The following is an 18,404-nucleotide window of genomic DNA, read 5'->3' as shown; positions in this document are numbered from 1 at the left end:
TGATGCCTGGCAATGTTAATACTTTTGTGTGTAGACTTTAAAATGACTAAAACGCTATGCTTCTAATCCCGGTTACTGAAAAAGTTGAGGCAGGAGAATCACAAGTTGAACGCCAGCCTGAGCTACCTAGAGAGTGGTTTCAAGATCAGCGTAGGGCAGCTTGCTCAGAGCCTGTCTCACAGAAGCAGGAAGATCGGGGATGTAGCTCAGTGGTCGAGCATGTGCCCCTGTGCTCAATCCAGTGCCCAATACCAGAAGGAAGCAAAACATAAAATGGCAAAGGGTTTTTACCCCAGCCTTAAAAAGGACAGAAGAGTAGCTATAATAAAATTCAACACAACCATTAATTTAAGTAATTTCACGTTTAAGGAGTTGTCCTAAGTGAATGACCAGAAACAGCTCTGTCCGTAAGGGGGATCCTGCAACAACCAGCATCTTATCATCAGAGTTAAGATGAATGAATAGGCTGGTTGTAGTAGCACACTCCTTTGATCTCAGCACTCAGGAGGCAGAGGAAGGAGGATTTTTGTGAGTTTAAGGACAGCCTGGGCTGGGCAGTGGTGGCGCACGCCTGTAATCCCAGCACTTGGGAGGCAGAGGCAGGCGGATTTCTGAGTTCGAGGCCAGCCTGGTCTACAGAGTGAGTTCCAGGACAGCCAGGGCTATACAGAGAAACCCTTTCTCTGGGGGGTTGTGGGGGGAAGACAGCCTGGTTTACAAAGTGGGAATCAGGACAGCTAGGGTTACATAGAGAGACCCTGTCTCAAAACAAAAACAAACAAAATGTATGTAAGAGTAGCTATAGTAAAATTCAACACAACCATAAAATAGCACAGGAGAAAGTTTTATGACATAATACAACGGTTTTTAGACAGGCAGAGTCCCTAAAGCATGATGACCAGGCAACCTAACCACTTCAGTGGCCCAGGTCCAGTAAGAGACTGTCTCAAAATATAAGGTGGCGTTCAATTGAGACAGACACTTGACATTGACCTCTGGCCTCTATACACACACACACACACACACACACACACACACAGAGCAGTGCTTTAGTATATTAAAACTTAAAAAGCCACAAAGAACAACATATATTGTCTAAGCACAGTATTTTGTTTTATATTTTTAAAACAGAGGGAGAAGAAAGCACAGCAAAATTATTAAAGCATCTTGCTGTATTAGTAGGGATTATATTTGTCTTGTTTAAGTTTTCCTGTATTTTGTGAAATGTTTACAGTGGATATTTATACTTCAGGAACCAGGAAAAGTATAAGAGCCAAACGCTGGGATGGTGTCTGTAGTCATAGCACCCAGGAGGGCCTCAAGTGTAAGGCCAACTTGAAGTACAAAGCAGACTCTGCTTCAAATAAAGGAGAAAAGACAATAAATGTTCTGTAATAGCACCTCGGGGTTTGGGGAGATGTTCAGGAAACCATAGTTATTTAGCTGGAAGTCCAGTCCTCTGTCGATAAACCCCTTAAAGCGAAGCATGGTGGGGCTGATTTTGTAAGTGGCTGTACCAACACCTCTCAAGAGTCATGCAGGAAGGTTATGAGTCTGAGGTCAACCTGGGTTATGTAGTTGAGATACTGTCTGAAAACAAAACAATTAAAACTCGGGGAAGGGACATAGACAAAGGCTGAGTTGCGACTGTCAACAAACAGATAGGAGACGTAAGCTCTAGCATTCTGGGGTGAATACATGTAAGATTGTTATGTATTCAGTTTAACTAGGAGAGAGAGCAGTTGGGGGTTTCCTAACACAAATGAGGGTGGTGGTGGTGGTGTGTGTGTGTGTGGTGTGCTGGAGATGAAACCCAGAGCCAGGTGAATGAATTAGTACAACCTACCTCCATACACAAAGCAAAGTATGAGACAAGCCCTTTAGTGCAAGGATTTTCAGAAGGAGATCTAGGAGAAGAAAGGGGGTTCTTTTGTCCAAGGGACCAGTGGGAAATCTTGGAGGAGTTATGTAGTAAAGATGGCTCAGGACTGCTCCTGTGACGCCTTCCTCACCTACGGTGGCGACTTTAGGGATGTCCACAGGCGGAGCAGCCTGCTGAGCCTTTTCATGGAATCTCAGACAGTAAGCAAAGAGCTTCCGGGGCTCTACAGCTTGCTGACAAGTCTCAGCTACACTGAAGGTGACAGCTCAGCCAGGAGCAAGGGACATAGTGTAGGCCACCACCGGAATCTGCTACATTCAAAGCCCTGTGTTGGCTGAAAAAGGAAACCCTGGGGATTCTGAGTGACCAGTACATCTTTATAAAAGTCCAAGTGCATGTCCGGTATTGCTGAGTACAGTCAGTGTGAAGAAGGCAAGTCGGTTGGGAAGGGTGTAGCTCATGAGGAGGGGCAGGAGGCAAGTCGGCTTGTCGGCGCATATCAAGGTGTAGCTGGAGATAAACACCGTGGCTGATTGGCGGGTGTCTTGAAACCAACCTTCTAATTTTTAAGTCAATTTTCAAAAGTTGGGCTGAAGAGAGGGCTCAGCGGTTAAGAGCACTGACTGCTCTTTCGGAGATCCTGAATTCAATTCCCAGAAACCACATGGTGGCTCACAACCATCTGTAAGAGGGATCCATTGCCCTCTTCTGCTGTGTCTGATGACAGTGACATTGTTCTCACATACATGAAATAAATAAATAAATCTTTAAAAGTTAGCGTACAGAGTGATGGGTTTCATTGTGGCATTTACATATGTACACACCATTACTCGTTGTTCCTGTTCATCCCCTTCCCCAGCATCTTCTCATACACTCCCCAACCCCTTCTTACAGTTCTCCCTCCTCCCCAGTGCTCCTCCCTGTGCTTTCATATTGCCTGTATTACTTTACTCTCCCTCTGCCTTTTATGGTTTCTTTCTCCTCTCCCATGGTCTCCTTTTGGTTTTCATAACCTACGGTCATACACACAGACACACACAGATACACACAGACACACACAGATGACACACACAGATACACACAGACACACACAGAGAGACAGACAGACAGACAGACAGACACACACACACACACAGACCCCTAAACGTAAATCCCACATATAGGAGAAAACTAGTCTTCCCGAGTCTGCCTTATTTCCCTCAACATAATGGTCTCCAGTTCCATTTATGAAGCTTCTAATTTATGCTGATTGGGAAGTAAACGAGAGCAAGCCCTTATTTTAAAAAAGGAAGGCGGTGGTGGTGCATGCCTGTAATCCCAGCACTCTGGGAGGCAGAGGCAGGCAGATCTCTGAGTTCGAGGCCAGCCTGGTCTACAGAGTGAGTTCCAGGACAGCCAGGGCTACACAGAGAAACCCTGTCTTGGAAAAAAAAACAAACAAAAAAACAAAAAAACAAAAAACCAAATCCAAAAAACCAAAAGAAAAAAAAAAAAAAGGAGCAATGGAGTCAAACTGTAGAAGTCATGGATGGCACCACGCACTGGGGGAAAAGAGAGCTGGGGGAAAGGCCCCGTCTTTCTGCAGCAGTTGACCGGTTCCTTGCTTTTGGGGAGTCTCCTTTCTGTACGCTCGCTTTATCAGGGATGGGCAGACAGGGCGTTGCTTGTTTGTTTATAGGGACAGCCAGAGGCCCTCTGTGGGGTAGATGGAGCCCTTGGCTTTGAGACTCTGGTCATCAGACTAGAATATGAACTTTTTGCAGACCCATCTCTTGAGATCTTCCTGGCACTCTTGCCTGATGTCAGACTGCCCTGCCTGTGGGGAGCCCAATGTTCCCAGCTAGGAGGCTCCAGCTTGGCCGCTAAAGGACAGATTCCCATCCCAAAAGCGGTGAGTTCTCTCAGGTTTCTTTTCTTTCCTTAGTCTGTTTAGTTCTTTAAATTTCTCAGGATCTTCAAGTTCAATAGGGAAATAATATTTCTTTTTACAAAGATCATCTTAAAGGACAAAATGGGACAGTGGTTAGCTGTCACTTAGGAGCCTCAAACCCAAGTGGCGAGAGTGATGGGCAGATTCTGTTTTAGACTCTTACTTAATGTCACAGTGGTTATTAATACTACAGCAGGTGTGCAGTTTGGCCGCACCATCTGCTGGGTCCGGGCTGGGCGATTTATAGATGTGTAGGGTTTTCATAAATTGCTCAAGATTGGCAAGAGAATATCTGTTGGAATCTTTTTTTTAATTTTATAAGCTTTAAAAATTAAACTAGTTCAAACTTAAAATGTGACTGAGTCTGACTGAAGGAAAATACTTCCAACTTGTGTCATGGGGAAAAATGGTTACTATATAAAGATTTATTCAAGATTTATTATGAGGCAATAAGTCAAAAAAAATCTAAAAAATATTATTTCACTACCAAATTGATTAAAACATTATTTAACTTGATATATTCCACTTAAGGCAAGGCTGTGGGAAAGCAAGAACTATTTATTTATTTATTTATTTATTTATTTATTTATTTATTTATTTATTCATTTACTCACTCATTCATCCCTTAGGACAATTTGGTAGTGAATTTTTTGAAACATTTCTATTTTAAAATTAGGAAACTCAAGGCCTAAGAGCTTAAGCAGTTTGCTTGAATCTACACTATGACCCTAGACTAAGCCTCCTAATTCCAGATGCCAACCCTCTGTCACCTGTAGCAATGCTCAACCATATGGAATTATTTCTAAAAATTCTCACAGGTCCGTGTTGGAACACTGAAGTTGTTAAAGGATCATGGGACGGGGGAAATGTGTGTAACGCCACACTCACGGAAGGTGTCAGGTATCAAAGCAACACGATGGGCTTATGTTTTTAAAAAGATTTATTTGTTTTTATTTTATGGGTATAAGTGTTTCTGCATGCATAAATGTGTGCCTAGTGCCCGCGGAGGTCAGAAGAGGGCATCAGATCCCCTGGGACTGGAGCTACAGATGCTGGTGAGCTGCCGTGTAGGTGCTGGGAACTGAACCCAGGTCCTTTGCAAGAGCAGGCAGGAGACTTGTGAGCTGAGCCAATGCTCCAGCACCCCCAGGTTGTTTTCTGATAACCAAAGTGATGGGAAGGGTGGGAACTGGTGGAGAGAATTTGGGGGTGTTCTCCTCCTAGACGCTTTTCAACTTCTTCCTCAGTGTGGCAAGACAGACTATGCTTCCTGCTAATGGCATTTCAGGCAATAGCAAGTGGGTGGGCAGAGCTTCTCTAGGGAACCCTCTGGGGTCTCCCACCGCGAGAACACAGAGTGATTGGCATCTCTGAGCTATGACTATCCCCGGTGAGTTTAGTATGCATTTATCAAGCACCTTTCTCCAGGCAACTACGGCCAGTGCTCAGGGCATACTCTCTTCCGGAATCTTGTCCACCTGTCTGTGATGAAGCCCTGCCCCGACAGGTTAATAACATGGTGGGCACAGATATCACCCAACTTTGCTAGAGATGTGGGACTAGGAAATAGAAAAGGGTAAGACCGGAGCCCAGGTCTGGTCAGCTAGCCCCGATGCCTGTTTGAAGGATTGGTTTCTTCATGATGGAGCATGATGAGGACTCTGCAGCCTTGTATGATTGGCTGTCAACTTGAAAGGCTGTCAGGAGGCTGGAGATGTTGCTCAGCAGTTGAGAGCACCTGCTGCTCTTGCAGGGGACCATTGTCACAACCACCAGTATCTCCAGTTAACAGGGGGCCGGCACCCTCTTCTAGCCTCTGGGGGCACCTGCACTCACGTGGTGCATATGCATAAAATTAAAAAATACTTTAGGAAGAAGAATTTCTGAGGATTTTAGTCACATCATCACACAGCGTAAGGGTGGTGTCACAGGGGAGTAGGGCAGTGGAGCTGGGTTTAAAAGCACATGTCCTTGATCCTCAGGTGGGCCATGGGTCCCAGCCCCAGTTCCTAGCTTCTACAGCTTCTACAGCTTCTACAGCTTCTACAGCTTCTACAGCTCAAATTCATCAGTTCTCTCCCAATGTCTGTCCTAGTTCACATGGAGAGACCAAGTCCCCCCGGTTCCTGGCTCGTCGGCTGCTTTTTCGTGACAGCCGTCTTCCGGCTGCCTGCTTGGGTGACAGGTAGGCGTTCTGGGTCTCTCTCGGCCTGGGAGGTCTGACAGGGGTGAGGCACAGCTCTGGGACTTGATTATTATTGGGTTCCATTTTCTACTATCCTTCCCAGGATTGTCTTTTCCCTAAGAAAATTCCCGTTCTCATTCCTTCCAGAGCTGTCTCTAAAGCATCCTTGTCTCCCTTTGGTCTCCATCAAACAGGGGATGCTGGCAAGGTCTACACAGCCCCTCTTGGGGACACAGCCAAGTTGCCCTGCCCTCTCTTGCTCTGGCCTAACATGATGCTCAGCGAGATGAGGTGGACTCGGCCCGGACACCTGCCTCGGACCCAGGCTGTCCACGTGTTCCGGGATGGGCAGGACAGTGATGAAGACCTCATACCAGAATATAAGGGCAGGACGGCACTGGTGAGGGATGCCCACAAGGGAAACTATACCCTGCAAATCAGTAACGTGAGGCTCGAGGACCAAGGACTGTACCAGTGCCAGGTCTGGGTTGGAAACTCAAGTCAAGAGGACAACGTGATCCTGCAGGTGTCAGGTTAGCACAGGTTGGAGGGGCTGGGGTCATTAGTGACAACTGCTTTATCAACCCGGGCTTCTCTGGTCCTGCCCGTTCAACTCACTGAAACCGACTGGTGTTTCGTTGCGAGGAGGGGATGAACATGGACTTTGGAAAACATTGTTCAATACAGGACCTGGATAAACACAGTTGGTGACCTGTAAACTTGGCTCAGACAACAAGGGAAGCTTTCTCTTCTCCACTACCAAAAAATTCATAATCAGGGCTACAAGGAAAAGTCCTCAAGGCTCAGAATTCCCAGCTGTGACAAGGATTTGCTGCTGCACAGTTCCTTTCTGAGTTCTGAGTATTTAAAGGGCCAAAAATGCAGATACTGTTTCTCAAAGTAGCTTCTGTGTTTTTAGAAAAATCAATCTACCTCAAACCCAATCCAAGTCTCTGCATTTGCTCCGTGTCAGCTCTGTGTAGTCACTGTGGATCATCACTCCAAAGATTTTTATTTTATGTGTGTGGGTGTTTTGCCTTCATGTATGTTTGTACACCACATGGGTACCAGGGGCCAACAACAGACACCAAAAGATCAGATCAGGTCAGATCTCCTGAAACTGGAATTAAAGAAAGTTGTGGGTTGCCATGTGGGTGCTGGGAACCAAACCTGGGTTCTCTGGAAGGGCAGGCAGTACCTTAACCGCTGAGCCATCTCTCCAGCCCCTGATCATCTTTTGATTGTCATTTGGTTACATGACCCAGAGGGATGAATTCCTTTAAAACACACAGTAGTTGGTAGACTTTGCAATCATAGAGTCCTTTAGAGGGTAAGTCATTTTCAAATGGAGACTGGGGTCCCCAAAGGGTTGCAATAGCTTGTATTGTCCTGAGTGGATCTTGTATTTTATTTGGATTGACTGTTTTATTCCATTGTGGTGGACCGAGCTGCTGTGGGTCAAGGTAAGAAGGCAGATGCTTCAGTTCTGTTAACAGCTGTGGCTGTCCATCAGAGGAGGCTGGAAGAGTAGAGGGCAAGAAATTGGCTTGGACCATGCTCTTGCCAGGGCCCTGCCAGTCAGCTAGGTTGCCTCAACCAGGCAATCTGTCCTCTTCAATTTAGGTTCTTATCCCTATGTCCATGTGAAGGGCTGTGGTGCTGTTTTTTGGAACAGGGACAGCGTATGGGTAAGATGTAGCTGCTGGAGTTTCCCTCTACAAGGATTCTCCAACAGAGGAATCAGATTTTAATAAGGCTTACAAGATTAAGTTTTAGTTGTTGCACCCAGAGATTGAGTTACCATTGTTTCTGAACTAAGTTTGTGTTGCGTTTTCCTTCACATGGTGGCTTGTTCAGGTTCAAGAGAGAAAGGTATGGTAGCAAAGCGTGGGTTTGCCAGGTGTGCACCATGAAGGCAGTGAGGGGGAGTTGGTGTGGTAGGGATCCACCAGTGGGAACTGATTGTGGAGTTCTGAGTGCCTCTCGCCAGGCCGCCGAGGCAGAGAGAGTTGCTGGCAGAACCGCAGGAACGTGCTGGTTCAGTTTTTTTTAGAATTTCCCGCACTCATCGAGCTGGTATGCCGATCAGTGGGATGGTTCCCAAAGCCATGGACTGAGTGGAGAGACCTACGGGTAGAGTGTCACTTTCCCTTCGGGAGGTCCACTCCCTGGGCTGTTCCAAATAGCAGTGTCCCGCAGAATCAGGGATAGCGCTCTGGGAAATGTGTTCTGCACTGTCCATAATGAGGCCCTTGGCCAAGAGAAGACAACAGCCATGGTTATTGGAGGTAATGCTAGGATGTAAATAAGCTTGAGGTTCCCAAGAGGCCTGGAGGAAGCCCCTACCTCAGTGGAGACTTTATAAGGAGATTTCAGGGGTAGAGAGATGGCTCAGTGGTTGGGGCACTAGGCACATACATGGTACATAGACATACAGGCAATCAAAACACCCATTTATATAAAATTTAAATTTTTTCAAAAGTTCCATGAATTATACCATATTATAGCTCTAAGAATGTATATTGTAAAAAAAAAAAGAAAAGAAAAACTTGAAAAATTGGAACATTTTAGAGAAATCAAAACAACAGCATAGAATCTGCTAAATTATAGAGAACTGCAAATATTTTTTGGGTATGGCTCTCAAGGCTTTTATGCATGTACCTCTGAAGAGTGTGTGTAGCAGCCCTGGCTGACCTGAAACTTTCTTTCTTTCTTCTTCTTTTTTTTTTTTTTGAAACTTTCTTTGTAGACCAGGCTGGCCTCGAACTCACAGAGATCTGCCAGCCTCTGCCTCCCAAGTGCTGGGATTAAAGGTGTGCATCACCACTGCCTAGTCATATGCTATTTTTCATCTATATACTTAAATATCTTTTCATAACTTGATTTGGGGGTGGCATAGAATTTCATTGTGTGTCTATAGATTAAAACAAATTAACCAAAGGCTGCATCTGGAAATCCAGATGACTTACAATTTCCCCTCATGTTATAACTAATGATATAATGGACATTGTCACACCTACTTGGAGCTGATTCAGAATCACAGCCTTGGGAAATGGAATCAATGGGTTCAAAAGGGTGACACTTTGAAGTATCCCTAAAATATGGAGTCATGTGATACAATGAGATGGTAGAGCAACTTCCTGTACATCTGCTGATCCCGTTCTTTATCCCTCCCTCTATGCCCTTCTCCTCTTACTTCTGACATTGCCTCTCCATAGCTGATAAGACTTTAAGGTGACTTACTTAAGTCCTTCCCTTCTTCCAAGTCCCAGGGAATTAGGGCCATCACTATCTCCATTTTACAGATGAGCTAAACCAGGCTGGGTCTCTTTGATCAAGGATATCCAGCCAGGTGGGACTCCCCACCACTTATCAGCTCCACCCTTTCCTGCCCTACCTGTCCTCAGTCCCACATTGGGCACTCTTTCCCTGCCTGGGCTTTCTGCCTGCTGCTGTGGTCCATAGACCTCGTATTGTCACTGCTGATGGAGCAGAGGCTGGCTTGGAGCTGTCAGTCACTGCTGATGGTGGGGCAGAGGCTGGCCTGGAGCTGTCAGTCACTGCTGATGGAGCAGAGGCTGGCCTGGAGCTGTCAGTCACTGCTGATGGAGCAGAGGCTGGCCTGGAGCTGTCAGTCACTGCTGATGGTGGGGAAGAGGCTGGCCTGGAGCTGTCAGTCACTGCTGATGGTGGGGAAGAGGCTGGCCTGGAGCTGTCAGTCACTGCTGATGGAGCAGAGGCTGGCCTGGAGCTGTCAGTCACTGCTGATGGTGGGGAAGAGGCTGGCCTGGAGCTGTCAGTCACTGCTGATGGAGCAGAGGCTGGCCTGGAGCTGTCAGTCACTGCTGATGGAGCAGAGGCTGGCCTGGAGCACACTGCTGAGGCTGAGCCTGTGGTTGCCTACCAGAAGGAAAATGCGGTCAGGACTAAGGAGGGACTGTTGGCAATTATTAAGGAGCACACGTTCAGGACTGTGAGTTCCTTGGGAGTATGTGTCCATGGAGTTAGAGGACAGGATCAGTTTGTGCTTGGGAAGATTTCATGAAATATGAGCACCCCATTTCTCTTTGTACTTGGAGTTTGAGTTCCCAAGAGAAGGAAAGAGTCTCCTCAGTCTTCCTAGAGGCAATGGGACAGCAGGATGTGCCTGGGCCATCTGCCCTTTGAGGCAGCGAGCTGCTCTCAATGTCTCCCTGAGGGTGATCATTGGTGATCTTTGTTTCATCCCCAGATCCAAGAAGTCTGTCCTCTCCAGCGGTGGCTCTCTCTGTGGTCTTGCCCATCTTGGGGCTCCTCATCCTTCTCGGCATTTGGATCATCTGTAAACAAAAAAAATCAAAAGGTAAAGGATCTGTGGGCACGGGGATGTGGGGCGTGGGAGACTGTGATTGCTCTGGAGGAAAGACCCGTAGGAGTAGATGTGGACACGATGCTTGCTGCAGGTGGGAGACCCTGCCGGTTGAAAACCGGGACAGCCATATGCCAGGGACTCACATGGCAGAGGGAGTGGAGAAGCTGTGGAGAGGCTCTGGGTAGAGCTGTGAATTCTCAGTCTTTGAGAAATTAGATCTGAACCAACCCTGGCAGCTTTCTAATTAACTAAGAAATTAGAGCCTTCTAATCAGGAAATCCAATTATATTCATTTGGATAAAACCCTCATTTAAAATGGTCACATTTCTCAGGATCTTAATTGCAAAGAATTTGGAAAGTTACATAACCCAACCCCTCCTCCCCCATCGGATGGTGTGACGACTATGATCTTTTCAAATGGTCATATACACCTATATTGGCAAAGGGGTCAGTCCTCCTCAGACAGCTCAGACCATGTTTGGGCCACAACATGTGTTAGAAAAGGTGCTTCCTCAGCCGAGCTCACTCTCTCCTCTCTCCCCGTGTAGAGAAACTGCTGTATGAACAGGCGATGGAGGTAGGTAAGTGTCCTGGGCAGGGGCAGGGATGTGCTTTTGTTTGGTTGATTTCTGTATCTCCAGAGCCCACAGAGCTAAACGTTGTCCCTGAAAGTTTGTGTTGATGGAGGAGCCCAGTCTTTCTCCTAAAAGAGATGGCAAAGAGATGGGGACATCCTGTTCAGAATCACTCTCTGACGTGTGCTCTTCAGCTACTGTGTTGTGAAGAGATCAGAGGAGTAAGACAAGACATGGGAGACAAATTGGGCTTCTATTGTTGTTGTTCAGAAGAAGGGTGATAGACCAGAACAGGTGGGGTGGAGTTGAGGATGGCAGAGTTGGGCAGTTCTCTCGAGAAAACCAACAGGGACCAGGGACCCACCACAGAAATGGCCAAGAGTCTTATTTGCTTTCTCTTTTCTTTCTCTAGAAAATCTTCTGGAAGACCATGCCAAAGAAAAAGGTATGCACAGGGTGCAAGACAGGGAACAAACATGGAATTCTTTCTACTTATAACAAATACTGGCTGTCCCTCCACAGTACAGAATGTAGTTGTCAGTGTCAAGGGGTGATGGAGTTGGTGGTGGTGGTTGAGGAGATACCAATAGCCCAAATGCATGGGTCTGGACCATCATATGCTCCCCTCACCAGTCCTTCTACCAATCATTGTAAAAGGAGGTCTGCATATGGCTGAAACATATATGAACAAGGCCACATGGGATGCATGAGGATCTTTGGGATCTACATGACCCTAACATGGAGAGCAGCGATGTGGAGCCATGGAAGGACTGCAGGCTCTGGGGTCAGCAGTACTTGACTCTGCTTGCTGGTCTACCACATCTCAGCCTTGAGTAATTCGGTCTTGTCCAGAGCTCTGGGCTCATCTGTAATATGGGGATAGTAAGTTCTAAGTGTCAAAGATCTGTCACAGGGTCTGGGGCTCCTTTTCTTCAATGCCACACCTTTGTCATTAATCAAATGAACGTGTGCTGGGGCCCACCCAGGGCGGAGTGTCAACAGACATGCTTGTGAAGTCTTGCTGAGAAGGCACACCACTGGCTTGACAGCTCATAGCTGAGTGGTGTTAGGCTCTGTGCCTCCCCCTGTATCTCCCCATCCTGGAGTTGGAGTGTGCACTGCACGCTGCAGTCACACTGGCTGTTCTGCTGAAGAGGACAAGGGGATAGATAAATGACTTTGAGAAAATGTCACTCCCTTCCGAGCCTCAGCTCACTTTCTGCAAAACAGGAGTAGTAATTCCAGGTTTGTCATTGTTAGGAGACCCCCTGCCATTGTCTGTAAGGGCAGGACACGGTAAACGGAAGCACTCAGTCGTGGAAGTAACAGCCATCAATCCTAAGCTCCTGAGAAGCTGCGACACAATCAGCTTCACTGTTTCAAGCCCATGAACCTACCTTGAGTCTAGCCCTTAGCTTTTTAGGAGACTCTCAGATGCACAGCTTCAATTCTTTGGCAGGGAGCATATGGGCCAGGTGGGCCCTCCAGGGAACCCAGAGCACCCCTGCAGAGCATAGGAAGCTATAAACATTTCAAACTTCCTGTCACCCTGAGTTGTGGAAACAGTTTCATTGGAGAATTGTTCCAGAGAATTACAAAGGCATACAAGGCAGTCAATGCTGGGCCTTGAGCTAGGTTTACACCTTAGATACTGTAACCAGAAGGCTGCAAATAGACTTGAGTATGGTGCGCGCGCGCGCGTGTGTGCATACAAACACACACACACGTACACACATACACATATGTGTGCACATGTGCTTGCACACATACATGCAAATATGGAAACAGACAGAGGAAGTGAGACCAGACAGATAAAAATGGAAAGAGGAACGAAAGTTTGGGGCAGCTGGCCATCAGGAAAGTGGTAAAAGCTCCCGTGGACTCCCGAGTCTGACCTTTGGAACCAGGGGTTGGATCTGGCTGGAAGCAGCCCCATCCTTTAATTTGTGGGGCAGTGGAGTGGTAGGCCTCCCAGGGCTGCAGAAATAAAGGGACAGGCGCTGGTTGTTCACTTCTCTCTCCGTCTCTCTCTGTTTTTTAGGAAGACTCCACAAAGCCCTCAGTAAGTTTTGCCAAGTTCTACTGCACCTCCTGCTTTCTGCTGCCATCTTGGCTGTGGGCTGAGACTCAAGTTTCATTATTTGGGGGAATAGAGTAATTCGAACCACAGGTGGTTTCCTGGCTCTTCACAGCCCCTTTGTGAAGGATCTCTGTTTCTGTTTCCTGCATAACACTTACATAGCCTCTAAATGGGAACTGTTTTATCAAGATGTGTGTCTCTTGAAGCTAAAGTCACCTGGGAGTCCTTTATATGCAGGCCTAGTATTGCCTTAGGCAGAATCTATAGCAGTTGAGTCTCTACTTGAACCTGACACAGCCCTCTGGATTCTCAGTCACTTCATCTTTGGGAACCAATTTTTGACATCTAATAACAAAAATAACAACAAGAAAAAAATACCCTGCCAGATACAATGGTGCATACCTTTAATCCCAGCACTGGGGAGGCAGAGGCAAGCAAATAAATCTCTGGGAGTTCAAGGCCAGTCTGGTCTGTATATCAAGTTCCAGGCCAGCCAGAATTACATAGTGAGACCCTACTTCAAAAAAACAAAACAAAAAATAAGACAACAAGCAAACCTGAAGACATGTGACATGTCTATATATTTTACATAGAAAAATATACATGCTATCAAGAGCTAATAGGAATAGGTGATAGTTTTAAATAAACTTATATTTTATTCTATTATATCTTCACACCTTTATTTTGTCACTATAGGTGTGACATGCAGTATTTATTGGGTCTGTAGATAAGATTTACCTTAGAGGTTAAGAGCACTGTCTGTTCTTCCAGAGGTCCTAAGTTCAATTTCCAGCAACCATATTGTGGCTCATAATCATCAATAATGAGATCTGGCGCCCTCTTCTGGTATGAAAGCACACATGCAAATAGAACACTATATACATACATACATACATGCATATATACATACATACATACATACATACATACATACATACATACATACATGCATACATACATACATACATACATCTTTTAAAAAAGAGGTTTGGCTCACATAGAAATTTGAGGACCATCTGTCATATCTCTGGGGACCCCCAGGCCACAGTTGGGAGCTATCACCAGTGCAGACAACATTATGAGGAAGTCCTAAGACATTGCCGTTTCTAACCTGCTATAGGAAGGTGGGTGTGAGGGACCAAAGCATTGTGTGTGGGTAATTGACCTTGTTCTGATGTCCAACTGTTTTTATTCTTCAGAGAAACTCCGGAGTGAACTGAGTAAGTGGCCCATGTTTCTACCATGTCCGTGCTGTTTGGTCTCCTGCTCGGTAAGTGCAGAGGCAGACAGCTCATTCCTTGTTTCTCCTTCCGCAGAGTTGAAAAGAGCCGCTGCCAATGCAGGTGAGCTGCTCTCTCCTGGCTCTGGGCTCTGGGCTCTGGGCAGCCTCCACGTCTCCTCAGCCTTAACAACTCCTTTCTTTGCCTTTCAGGTTGGAGAAGAGCCCGGCTGCATTTTGGTAAGTTAATAAATAACCAGTTCTCATTTCAGAGCCATCCTTCTTGAACTCTGCCACTTAGGTTTCATCCCGTCCCATCAGGATGCAGACTGTGCATTGTTGTTGTTATTGTTACTGTCATAATGTAGCATAGTTGGATCAAATCTGTGATTTTCCTTGGCTTCCCTTAAAGGGCTATGACCCAGGACACATAAAAGCCAAATAAACCCTTTCCTCCCCAAGTTGCTTTTGGTCATGGTGTTTCATCACAGCAATAGCAACCCTATTTCCTCCTAATGTAGGAGGAAAGGGTATATTTGGCTTTCAGTTTATGGTTAATCATCAGGCAAAGCCAAGGACTACGGTGGCAGGAATTGAAACAGAGACCATGGGAAATGAATTCTGCTCACTGGCCTGCTCCCTATGGTTTCTTCAGCCTGCTTTCTTATACAGCCAGGAACGTCTGCCAAGGGATGACACCGCCCACAATGGGCCAAGTACCATGGCATCAACCATTAATCAAGAAAATGAACTCCAAATAGCAAGCTAAGCTGATAGAGGCATGCTCTTAACTGAGTTTCCCTCTTCCCAGGTTACACTAGCTCCGTGGGTTCAACTTTCCTAATGCTGCAACCCTTTAACGCAGTTCCACGTGTTGTGGTGACCCCCAACCCTAAAATCATTTTCATTGCTCCTTTATAACTATAATTTTGCTATTGCTACTAATTGCAGTGTAAATATATGATATGCAGGATATCTGATATGTGATTCCCCAAGAAATTGTGACCTACAAGTTGTTATCTTCTCTAGCTTGTAACCAGTGCAGCGCCTAACATCCAAGTCTAGATTTTGTGTGTGTGTGTTTTGGCTTTTTGAGAGAGAGTCTAATGTGGTGCTTCTGGCGGGTTTCGAATGCTCTATGCAGCCTAGGGTGACCTTATGCTACTGATGTTCCAGTCTCTATTCCCAAGCACTGAAGTGAGTTGCCATGCCTGTTTTATGTAGTCCTGAGGGTGGGGCCTGGGACTTCATGTGCTTTCTGCCTACAAGCTAGAAGTCCAGTACACATGTGGAGGAGGTCAGGAGAAAGCCATAAACCAAATCAGATTAATGATGGGTTGCAGATATCCAGACCATTTTTCCCCTCCAAATCTACTAGAAGATTCCTTAAAACATAAATCACTCATCTCTCCTCTCTTTTTCTGCAGCGGCTGTGACCCTGGACCCCGACACAGCACACCCCAAACTCATCCTGTCTGAGGATCGGAGATGTGTGAGGCTGGGCAACAGGAAGCGGCCTGTTCCTGACAACCCAGAGAGGTTTGATTTTGTTGTCAGCGTCCTGGGCTCTGAGTACTTCACAACCGGCTGTCACTACTGGGAAGTGTACGTGGGCGAGAAGACCAAATGGATTCTTGGAGTGTGTAGTGAGTCTGTGAGCAGGAAAGGGAAGGTCACCGCCTCGCCTGCCAATGGCCACTGGCTTGTGCGACAGAGCCGTGAGAATGTGTACGAAGCACTCACGTCCCCGCAGACCTCCTTCCGCCTCAAAGAGTCCCCGAAGTGCGTGGGGATCTTCCTGGACTATGAAGCCGGCATCATCTCCTTTTACAACGTGACCGATAAGTCCCACATCTTCACTTTCACCCATAGTTTCTCGAGCCCGCTTCGCCCTTTCTTTGAACCTTGTCTTCACGACGAGGGGAAAAACACTGCGCCTCTAATCATTTGTACTGAGCTTCAGAAATCAGAAGAATTGATTGTCCCCAAACAAGAAGGAAAAGACTGTGCTAATGGAGACGTGTCTCTCAAGGTGAATTCATCCTTACTGTCCCCTCAGGGGTCTGAGCTATTTATACTTAATGATACCTGGCACTCTAACCTTGGCCCTGCCCTGAAGGGGCTCAAGGTTCCTTCTTTGTAGGGCTGTGTGCCCTGTGCACCACTCATGACCACCCAGCCTGGTACCCTGGACCCAGGCTCCTGGTCCAGCACCTGTTTCTCTAGTACCCCATCTCCTTGACCCCAATCCAAATCCTTCTGTGGTTTCTGTTCTGCTTTTCTCCCAGGGCTTAGTTCTGAACTCTGCCTTTTTCTTGAGACTAGACATGTCCATTGCTATGGTAGATGACTTTTTGAAATAAACAAAACACACTCAGTCGAGGTTTAGGAGGAGTTCTTGGATGTGACTCAGGAGGACTCCGTTCAGGTCAGGAGAAAGGGCTTTCTCCCCAGGGAATCATGACACCAGCTTCTCATCGTCAGCCTGCTCAGTGGGCTTTCAACTGTGAAGTTACAGCCCCCAGATCCCAATGCCTTCCACTTGAGGCTGTTCTCTTTCCCCCCAGGCAGGCCTCTGACTCCCCATGCCAGCTTTTTACAAGCATATGTCTTGGGATTCACACATCCTTTCTTCTTTGTTCAGGGTTTGAGGCAGAGGGGTAGACACTCCATGGTTTCCTGCTTTCTCCATGCTGTTCACAGCAGAGGTTGGAGACACCCAGGGCTCTCCTCAGCAGCTAATCTGAAACGGAGACATCCAGAATGCACATGTTCTCAAAAATCAACTTACCTGCCTCATGGCAGGAACCATAATCCCAAGAAACTGGAGCACAGGCTGGGAGGCACAGCTGCAACCAAAGCAAGCCAGCTGTGCAGCCCTGGCAGATGAGTTAGTCTCCAGTCTGTGGCTATGGCCCTTCTGAAAACTTCCTGATACTCAGAGAGGCCCAGTGAGAAAGACTGGCAGTTTGAACCACTCATGCATACCGACAAGACTATTAGACTTGACAACAGCCTCCAGGTCAGAGATTATTGATTTCAAGAAAGTTGGTCTTATTTCAAATAAGACACCTTATGGTCAGGTACTGTGGTGCACACCTGTAATCCCATGTGGATTACTGTAAAATAGATCTGTGTAAATTATAGACCAGACTGGTCTATATAGTAAGTCCTAGGACAGTCAGGGCTGTGGGGAGAAATCCTATCTCAATGCCACCTCCTCAAAATGAGACAAGATATCATTTTGGAAGATTATAAGATGAGAATATAAGATAACGAATTCAGGGCTGCAAAGATGGCTCGTCGATCAGGGGCTCGTCTGCTCTGGCAGAGGACCAGGGTTTGTTTTTAGCACCCATATTGGGCAGTTTACAACCACTTGTAACTCCAGATCCAGAGGATAAGACTTTATCTTTTATCTAGTCTTTAAGGGCACCTACAACTCACTGCACATAGCTACACATCAACACACACACACACACACACAAACACACACAAACACACACACACACTTTTTAAGTTAAATACTTAAATAATGAATCCAAGTTTTGGATGTGGATTAGGGAAAGAAGGCAAGGCACTTTCAAGTCATACCCACATATGTGATTCAGCCTGTTTGCAGAGGTATAATTACCGATTTGCAAATGGGAAGGCAGCTGGACTCCTCAGGAACTAGATCTGCTACAGTCTCTTTCCAATAGAACCTGCACTAGTGTTCCCTAGAGAAAGAGAACCAACTGTGTGTGTGTGTGTGTGTGTGTGTATACACATGTACATACATACATGCAGACATAGTAAGAGATGGGGACAGAAAATAAATATGAGAGTGAAGTTGGCAGATGATGAGAGTCTTGGAAAGAGCCAAGTTTTACTTGTAGTCTAAGGCAGGGAAAGAATTGATATCTGTCTAAAGCCTGAAAGGCAGCAAGACTCTTCTGAGATCTTCCACTGATAGGTTGACTCCCACTGGAATTAAGGAGGGTGACTGCTTTATTCAGGCTACAGATTAAATGCTGATCTTGTCCAAGCTCCTCTCACAGAGACACCAGATGTGATGTTTGACCAAGTTTCTGAGACCTTTGTGACAGGTCAAAGTGATATGTAAATTTTTCCATTTTTGTTTGTCTTTGTACAGTTATTAAATATACCCTTTAGTACTTACTGCTTGGTATGTCGTCTTCA

At 46.3% G+C, this 18,404-nt stretch overlaps 1 protein-coding gene across 3 annotated transcripts; it reads left to right on the top strand.

Moving 5' to 3' along the window:
- The first annotated feature begins 3,557 nt into the window (after positions 1-3,557).
- Positions 3,558-18,383, top strand: Ermap (erythroblast membrane associated protein (Scianna blood group)). Of its 3 annotated transcripts, XM_052177183.1 has the most exons (12): positions 3,558-3,773; positions 4,631-4,712; positions 5,908-5,997; positions 6,192-6,530; positions 10,229-10,339; positions 10,897-10,929; positions 11,336-11,368; positions 12,965-12,985; positions 14,203-14,223; positions 14,320-14,346; positions 14,436-14,462; positions 15,650-18,383. In XM_052177183.1, exons 2-12 carry the CDS (start codon positions 4,679-4,681, stop codon positions 16,363-16,365), a joined length of 1,452 nt encoding a protein of 483 aa, XP_052033143.1. In that variant the 5' UTR covers positions 3,558-3,773; positions 4,631-4,678; the 3' UTR covers positions 16,366-18,383. The 3 variants fall into 3 exon arrangements, with proteins under 3 accessions (XP_052033143.1, XP_052033146.1, XP_052033144.1); XM_052177186.1 differs by lacking the exon at positions 4,631-4,712; XM_052177184.1 differs by lacking the exon at positions 14,203-14,223.
- The last annotated feature ends 21 nt before the right edge of the window (positions 18,384-18,404 follow it).

The sequence above is a fragment of the Apodemus sylvaticus genome, chromosome 3 (genome assembly GCF_947179515.1).
Source record: "Apodemus sylvaticus chromosome 3, mApoSyl1.1, whole genome shotgun sequence".
Lineage (NCBI taxonomy): Eukaryota > Metazoa > Chordata > Mammalia > Rodentia > Muridae > Apodemus > Apodemus sylvaticus.
This window is presented reverse-complemented; position numbering and strand designations above follow the sequence as displayed.

Coding starts and splice junctions, on each gene's coding strand:
- Ermap (XM_052177183.1), top strand. CDS start 4,679: ATGTGTGTAACGCCACACTCACGGAAGGTGTCAG. Junction 11,369..12,964: donor AGACCATGCCAAAGAAAAAG/GTATGCACAGGG, acceptor TCTGTTTTTTAG/GAAGACTCCACAAAGCCCTC. Junction 14,224..14,319: donor GAAACTCCGGAGTGAACTGA/GTAAGTGGCCCA, acceptor CTCCTTCCGCAG/AGTTGAAAAGAGCCGCTGCC.